The 8614-nt window shown below is 45.9% G+C and overlaps 1 protein-coding gene across 1 annotated transcript; it reads left to right on the plus strand.

Moving 5' to 3' along the window:
- Window positions 1-106: 106 nt before the first annotated feature.
- On the plus strand, window positions 107-7427 carry PPP1R15B (protein phosphatase 1 regulatory subunit 15B). Its single transcript, XM_040535699.1, has 2 exons — window positions 107-1632; window positions 4497-7427. Exons 1-2 carry the CDS (start codon window positions 235-237, stop codon window positions 4707-4709), a joined length of 1611 nt encoding a protein of 536 aa, XP_040391633.1. The 5' UTR covers window positions 107-234; the 3' UTR covers window positions 4710-7427.
- Window positions 7428-8614: the final 1187 nt, after the last annotated feature.

Here is an 8614-nt window from a genome sequence, read left to right on the forward strand (position 1 = left end):
CCCAATCAGCTGCGGCGGCGCCCCTTGACGGACAGCTCCTGCCCTCCGCTCCCGCCCCGCCCCTCGCGGGTGGGAGGGGGCAGCGCGGAGCCGCGGCGCTCGCGCCCCCGCCGCCATTTTGTAGCGGCCGCCGCCGCCGCCTCCCCGGCCCGGCCCGGGATGGCGCCGGGCCCCCGCAGGGAGCCGCCCTCCGCCGCCCCCGGGCCGCTCTGAGGAGCCTCCCCCCTCACCCTCATGGAGCCGAGCGGCCGAGAACGGAGCAGCCCCGTGCCGGGGCGAGCCCGCGCCGCTTCCCTGCTGGGTTTCTCCCCGCTTTGGCCCAAGCTGGCCGTGCCCAGCGCGGCCCCCGCCGCCCCCGGGCCGGCCCAGGCCAGCCCGTCCTTCTCGTGGCTGCGCCTCGCCTCGCAGCTCCTCTCGCCGCTGCCCGCCCTCCTTCACCGCCTGCGGCCCGGCCCGGCTCTCAGCAGCGCCCTGTGCCCCGCCACCGGGGCTCCCCCGCCGCCGGAGCCTCTCCCCTCGCTCCGCCGGGCCGAGGAGAAGGGGCAGGAGGGAGCCGGGGGGGTGCGGAGCGGCCCGGCCGCCCTCGCGGTGCGGAGCGGGGATTTTTTTTCCTTCGTTTTGGGAAGCGGCAGCTCCGCCAAGAGCCGCCTGCCCCGGCCGCTGAGCGCCGAGCCCCCCGGCGAGGCCTGGAGGGGCGGCGGGGGGCTGCCCGAGGTGGAGCTGCTCCGGAGCAAGCGGCTCGAGTTCCTCCAGCAGCGGCTCCTCGTCGTGCCCGAGCCCGACCACGGCTACCACAGCCTGGAGGAGGAGCAGCAGCACAGGGGAGCCGCCGGGGAGCCGTGGAAACCCGACGAGCAGGAGGCGGCGAGGGGCTCCCCTCCCCCGAAAGGGGAGCTTGAGGTGGGAGCTTTGGCCGCAGAGGGCGACGAGGACTCAGAAATCGAGCGAAACCTTCCAATTTCAGCCAGGCCTGCGTGTGCTAATAAGTTAATAGACTATATCCTAGGGGGAACCTCTAGCGGGGAGGAGAGTGCGGGTGATGATGATGAGGAAGACTGGGATGATAATGATGATGATGGGTTTGACAGCGAAGGGCTCCTCTCGGATTCAGACGACGGGAGCCAGAGCGGGGAAAGGTTGCACCTCTGGAATTCCTTCTTCAGCCTGGATCCTTACAACCCGCAGAACTTTACGGCAACCATTCAGACATCTTCCAGCAGTCCAGGAAAGGATATGCACTGTGGGTCAGATGTGGAAGAGGAGGAGGACGAGGAGGAGGAGGATTCTTCATGGGCAGACTCATCTTCAGGCTCTCCTCACCTCAGTTCTGAAGAGCATGACGAGTGGGAGTGTAGCAGCGTGGATGAGGCAGAAAACTTGAAACTTTGGAACTCATTCTGTACCTCAGACGATCCTTATAATCCTTTAAATTTCAAGGCACCCTTCCAAACAGCAGAGAAGAAAGGGAAGCCTGGCTCAAAAGGAACAGAGGGGCCGAGTTTGGGCACTTCTGAGCATAGTCACTTAACTGTCTGTCGGGTACAGCTGGAAAAACATAACTGTGGTGTCACAGACTTGGTGCAGCATGGCATTCTTTTGGGTGAGAAATGTAGAAGTACCAAGCGGAAAAAGGTATTTTTTTGTTGTTGTTTTTGTTTGGGATCAGCTAAGTGGTATGTGGGTGGGTGAGGTCATTTGCACCAGGATTCCAGCCGCGGTGGTGGCAGATCATACCCCGTGAGCTTATGGTCTAATTATTTGACTGCAATCAGTGTGCCTCATACGTGATGGGAGGCTTTGTAATTCAGTCACACGGGGCACAGAATTTCTTTATGCTTCATTTCTAGACTGGAAGTTGAGCTGCTTTTAAAGACAGCTTTAATTCTGTGTTTGCGTTCTAATGTAGCTTCCATCATCAGACGAACAGATGAGAACTGTGATCTAAGTTTTGCCCCTGGAAAGCACCCTATTCTGTTGTGATTTGTGTTGATAAAGTATTTTAGGACTTCTTTGTGCACAGTGTAACTGAAACTTAAGTGTGGTAAGTATCTAGGAGTCTGTCAAGCCTACTTTTTGAGTTCTAGACAGCAAAAGTCTTTGGGAGTAGGAACTCTTCAGTTTTGGGTTATCACATGCTGCAGTAAGCTGTTAAAACTTTCAATAGAAGTGCTTTAACGCTCCTAATTCTGATTAAGAGATTACTTATAATTCAGCAGTCTTTATAAAAAAGGATGTAACGGAACTAGGCTTTTGAATGCTAGCTAGAGGTGTAGTGTGTTTGAAGTGTCGGTGTGTTAAACGTTAGTGCATGTGCTAGGATTCAGGTAAATAAATTTGCCCTCTAAAAGGTTTTGAGATGCTACAGATGGACACGACTGCTTTTCAGACACGAGATATTCCTCTGGGTCTTGCCTGACACTTCATACCTTTGTGTGAGTAATAGCTTGTGATACCAAGTCCCAGGATAATGCCCTGGTGTAACAAGATAGCAACAAAGACAAGTTGTATCCTGCTTTCTTTAGTGTTCTTACAGCACAGATTTTGCTTCCCTGAGAGCCTGGCTTGGACTTCACTTCATACCTGCTCTTGCTGGGGCAGGTGGTGGTTACAAACTTAGAAGGTTAACACAAGACAAACCACTGCTTTGCCACCTGAATGGAAAACAGTTTTTGCAAGAGGACCTTTGTATCTGACTGCATGTGTCTGAAATGCTGTAGCACTGGTGAGCCCTGCTGTAAGTTCATGCTGCCATGCCCTAAAATCTCGTTGCGTGGCAGATGTGTACGCTTAACAGCACTTCTTGACTGCAGTAATAATTTTTTTAGACTAATTTACAGTAATCTAGTGACACGGTGAAAGAACAATGGTCTAGACACGATATTTAGTGCGTTGTTACAAAATCCAGTAATTGTGCCCAAGGGTATCTTAGACTGATGTAAAAAGGCTGAAAGGTAGTAACGCGCTAAGGGACAGGCTGATGTAACAGCGCCGGGTGCCTGAAGGCAGGTACCTAATTAGGCCTGCCAGCAAAGGGGAGCAGAGGTCGCCGAGCAGTGACCAGTGCCTACCCAGGAAACCTTGGAGTCCTTTGCCCCGCACAGGGCTGTTTCCTCTGTGGCATCGTGTAAACAGCAACAATATTCGTGTTTGTACAGCCCTAAAGCCTGGGAGTTTGTGTCACTTGCGGGATAGCACGTGTGTTCGCAGTGCATGTGGGGTCTGATGCCCACGCTTCCCAGACCACTCCTAGTAATTTGGGATGGCTGCACTGGAACTGGGTGACCTCTGGGGTTTGCTTTCAGCACAGTCCCTTGGGGCTCTGCGTCTTCTGGTGGGTATTCCTGTAGGTCACCTCTCCTCTAACTCTCACCTTCATGTTTTCTGTGAGGGTTAGAAGGTGGCAGTACCACACAAAGCCATCTCATCCTACACTTCTCATTATGCTGACATGAACGGGGTGTGAAACTGGGGGTTTCTGTTAATAAAATGCAGGAATAGAGCAGTAAGTGTTTTCTGCCTCCACAGTTTTCTTCCTGGTCTTCCTGCAGCAAATTAGAGTATACTGATACAACTACAGCAGTTTCCTTGTCTTCAAGAATTGGTCCTAGCCTGAGAGTCAAGGGACTTTGACAGCTAGTTAGTTTGTCCTTCGATTTTAAGCCTTTTATGTAGCTAAATAAAAAGCCACACACAATTCTGCAGGCATCTGAACTAGTTTCTCTTTCGCTTATCACTTGATAAGAGAAAGACTTGAATCTTTATATAGCAATCAGCTAAGTACTGTTGAGTTTAGACCCTGACCCTACAAGGTTTTTTCATTTTCTTAAGAATAATGAAGAGTGGAAAAAATTTGCATTCAGTTTAAAGTGCCCCAACTGACTTCATTTCCTTCCATGAGCTTACCATTGATACCGGCACTGAACAGATGAGTTTGTTCCAGTCATACGGTGATGAGTGTTGATTCCTTAAATGCAGCATAGTAAGATTTCTTATCAGGCACTCAAGTTGACTCACATGATTACTCATTCCACAGAACAATGGCTCTCGCTTTTTGTATGATGTACTAATCAGAAACTGGTTGGTAACATCTAGTCTTAAATGAGTGTTCTGGTATATCCTCCAGAATAACCTGCAGGAACTGTGTCTGTGAGAGGTTAAAATGGTGCTGGGGGGCTGTTATTTCGCAGGGAGCATTGTGTGCTCTGATATCAGCCTCCTCTTAGGCAACTGTTTAGGGACTACCTGGTAGTCTGAGCACTGCTTGGGGTGGAGGGAGAAGTCAGCAGCTGCACGTGAGGTTGCTTTTAAACCTGAGAGGTGAAACACACTCCTTCCCTGCTGGTTCAGAGACCTAGCATGAACTGGTAGCACACCTGAGTGTTTGTTGGTATTTTAGACAACTTTTATTTTTAAATAATTGTATGTGCAGATAAGGTTTAAGCTCCTTTTGCGTGAGTATTTGGCTAACACTTTGATAAATGGCTTGTCTTTTCCAGGTAACCTTCCTTGAAAAAGTTACTGAGTATTACGTCAGCAGCGAGGAGGATCGGAAAGGACCCTGGGAAGAGCTTGCCCGAGATGGTTGCAGGTTCCAGAAACGTATCCAAGAAACAGAAGAAGCCATAGGGTACTGCTTCACCACAGAGCATAGACAGAGAGTTTTAAATAGACTCCGAGAAACCTACTCCAAAGGGGTTGATCTCTTCTAGCACCTTAAAAGACCTGGTAGTTGTGTGTGACCCGAAGCACTCATGAAAATCTTCAAACCAAGAAGTGGCAGCTGCGTGTGCTGTTTTGAAATGGGGAGAAAAGTGGGATTCTAACACTTTTTCCCAGTTTAATATTCAGCCAACAAATATACCTATGTGTATCCCATTTTTGACATCCAAACAAAACCTTTTGAGTATCAACAAGGGTGAGGGTGGTATAATTGCATTCCTCTTCAGTACCATTTGAGAAACAGACTGCTTTAGGTTAAATCCATTCCAAAAATGCCTTGTCTGCCGTATGTTGAGAAGTGGTGGTTATTCAGTTGGAATTTTGCACTTTGAAAAAGCAAACATATTTTGAAGGAAATATTTATGGAGCTCAGAACCTAGTTATTGCAGTTTTGATTTAAAGTTTGTAAAGGCATGTGCTGTTTGTTTGTGGTTCTCCATTTTCTCTAACCTATACAAAAGTCTCCGATTTTGTTAGCTCATGATGTTAACTTTACTGCACAAAGCGGATGCTTTTTTGCTTCCTTTTTAAGGTCCCAGTTTTGTGTGCAATCTAATTGTTTGAGTGTTGATGTGACGCTTTGATGTCTTAATATTTCAGTCTAGCACACTGGGGGATTCAGGGGAACTCTGGTGCACTCTAAGCCCTTTGGTTTGTCTTTATTTAAGTAGTACCTTTACCCAGTACTGTTCCAAAGGGTGCTGGCTGCTTGTGCACCAAGCCGCTTTGCTTTCAGGGCAGTGAAAGGCCTCATCCTGATCAATAATTGAAGCTTCAAGGTACATATCAAAGCTGTGGCTGATGGTCTGAATTGAGATAGCTGCACGTGTGGAACTAGGCCATAGGTCTTTAGGTAATCTCAGAGCAACTTCACCCTAATTCTGCTTCCTGATTGAAGTGGAGTGCTCTTTGTATTTCTTTTATCTGGTACATGTAAGGAGAATTACCTTTCTGGAAATCTAAGACTACAGAGTGCTGTGTTCTTTACCAGAAGCCAGTATTAATACCTCTCTGCGTCTGCACTTTTGTTCATTTGGTACCAAAATAACATTTCACGTTTGGGATCTGAAAGTTGAGGTCCTCGGTGGAAGGAAAACACTCCTTATTTGTGTTTGTAACTTAAAATGTTTAATTGTTTCAGTCAAAATAAAAGAGCAGCACAGTTTGGATATGCATTTGGACCTGGAAGATGTTGTATGGCTGTAACCCAAGCAGGAATGAGGTCATGCAATGGAATAAATACCAGTCAGATCTAAAGAATTCGTATCTGTTTGCAAAAAATGGTGAGAGTAAATGATTTGCTATTTTGTTCATTCAGCTGACTAGGAATGCCTCTATTTTTGTAAGGAAGAGGCCTAGAAACACTTGAAATTTGTCGTCTTATTAATCTCTTCAATTTTGAATTCAAAAGAAGTTATGGATACATGGAGAAAAGAGCTTCACAAAGCTTTACGGAGTTTTCTGCTTCATCTTGCCATGCTTCTGGTGATTTTAATTGTCTCAAATTTCAGAGCTTTGGGATTTACACTTTTTCCATAAAGTTTGTTCTTTGGATTTAAAAATTGCCTTTCTCTGCTACGTGTTAGAAGTGTTAATTATAAAATTAAGAGAGTTAACTGAGATATGGTAGAGTTGTCACATAAAATACGGCTGAAACTCGAGCAGCCGTTTGGATTGGCTAATTGAAAGCCATGCAACAATGTTATTTTAATCCTTGTGGAATAAAAAAACACATTCTTTTCTAAAGAAGATTATTTTGGTTGTGAAATCATAAATCATGCCCTTGAATCCTATGGATTAGCTTTCAGTTTTTAGGAGCTAATTTTCCTGTATCGTATTTGATAACAGGTGTTCTGCTGTTTTGTTTAGGGAAGAGCACGCGGGATGATTAATGTGTTAGAATTAGAGAAAAATTGTTGACATATGGTCCTAGCGTGACTGATAAGTAAAAATGCTGTTCGTCGCTCTTGGTAAAATATACGAGAGCTTTTTTCCATGACACTCCTAGTTTATTTGGTCTTGTAAAGTTTGCTGCTGCTTCAATTACTCTGGTTAACTTGGTGTAGTGGTGTTCATTAAAAAAAAAACTCTAGGGTGATGTGAATTAACACCTGCAGACACCGATCAACTTTTTGCAGAGGCTTGGGAAAGGCTACAGCTGGAAATGAACAGAATTGACAAATTATCTACAAGCTAGGTTGAAAACTGTTCCTTCCAAAAATACTTCTGATATCTGAGATTATTTTTTTTCAACCTGCAGTGTATCGAGCACTCTGTTCTAAAACTGCTGATTCTCAGAGAAACGTGCCTGCTCGGGTAAGTTTTTCCCTCCTCTCAAACCTCATACTTCCAGAGTATCCAGTGGTGGTAGGAAGTTATTCTAACACTAAATTTATGAGCAAGCTAATTTTTTTTGTCACCATCTTCCCTATAACATAACTTAAAGTTGTCTTACAGGATGTGTACATGTGCGTTTGGAGTGAAACATGAAAAATAATACTTGTTGAACTTTAAATCAAAACTGTAATTATCAGATTTTATTTTTGTATAATTTAGAGAAAGTTAGAAAACCTTCAACATTGGCTTTATACAGATTTTAATTGATTTGTGTCGAGTTTGTTGGGTTTTTTATATCTAAAGTTATATTTCTGTACATAACAAAACTATTCAGAACTAATCTGTAAATTGTAATAAAGATATTTGCAAGATAATGCTGTGCTGTTCTTTTCTTTGGAAGAGCTGATGGGAGATGCCGTGTAACGGTGCTGAAGCCCAACTTGTGCCCGTATATTTCGCTTTGAGAATGTTAAATGCTTTGTCAGAATTGGTGTTACAGAGGTGGCAGTAATTTGGGAGCAGGCTGTAAGCTCGGAACCAGTAACTGCATGACTGTAAGGGCTCCTGTACTGATGGAGCTTTTAAATTGACCCAAAATGTGCAATTGCTCGTGTTCACGTTGGGTGTTGGCTTGGTGTAAGCGGAGGTGTTAACGTTTTGTTGCTCTAATTGACAAAGAATACTGTAGTTTTGCTTTGCTTACTGGTTAGCACAACTGTGTAACTATGATTACTGTGTGGTTTTGAAAGTTTTCTTCTTTTTTTTCCTGAAGCACTTCCAAGTTTCTGCACTGAAATAAATCTGAGGTGTCACCTTGTGAGTAGAAGTGACCTGAGGGTGCCGAACATCTGATCCTTCTTTAATTAGAAGAGCCCAAACACTTCTGTATTTTGCTGCATAACGTTGGACGTTAGCACAGTGAATCATTATTCTCTTATGTTGCAATGAACTAAGAACAAAATGCTTTTGAGGAGCTCAGGATAGGTGAGAGCACAGGAAGGTGGCGATGTCCAGTGACACCTAGTGCTGCACGGCATTACCTGCCATAACTGGTTTTAAAGAAGGACCTAGCTTTATGTAAACCAGGATCTGTCACTCCACGCTTTTAGGTCAGGAAATCTGTTAGGATAGTGGGCATTTTCACCACGAGCAAGAAGACTTACTGGGACGTGAGGCTGGCCAGGCTGGGTGGGAGGATTTTGGCCAGAGCCGCTGCTGACGAACATCCTCCTGACGTCCCTGGTGGCTGCGCTCCTCACGGGATGCATCACGGCACGGGAATGTCTGGAATGAGTTGAAGGGCCTGGGGTTGGTCACACCTCTTTAGAGCAGTGTTTTAGGGTGAGAACTCCCAACTTGCTGGCTGCTTAGTTTATGCCTCAAGGAAAAATGCTGCTTAGAGCTAATTCTGGAATAACACCAGAGGTGGTATTTGTTCTGTCTTGTAGCACAAGCCATCTTTCACTGTATTCTTGCATCTTTTCCAGGCACTTCTAGAATCACCCTAGCCCTGTATTTGTTTCTGGAACAGCATCGGGGTACAAAACTGCTGAGCTAA

This window comes from Cygnus olor, chromosome 24 (assembly GCF_009769625.2).
Source record: "Cygnus olor isolate bCygOlo1 chromosome 24, bCygOlo1.pri.v2, whole genome shotgun sequence".
Classification (NCBI taxonomy): Eukaryota; Metazoa; Chordata; class Aves; order Anseriformes; family Anatidae; genus Cygnus; species Cygnus olor.

Coding starts and splice junctions, on each gene's coding strand:
- PPP1R15B (XM_040535699.1), top strand. CDS start 235: ATGGAGCCGAGCGGCCGAGAACGGAGCAGCCCCGTGCCGGGGCGAGCC. Junction 1,633..4,496: donor GAAGTACCAAGCGGAAAAAG/GTATTTTTTTGT, acceptor TGTCTTTTCCAG/GTAACCTTCCTTGAAAAAGT.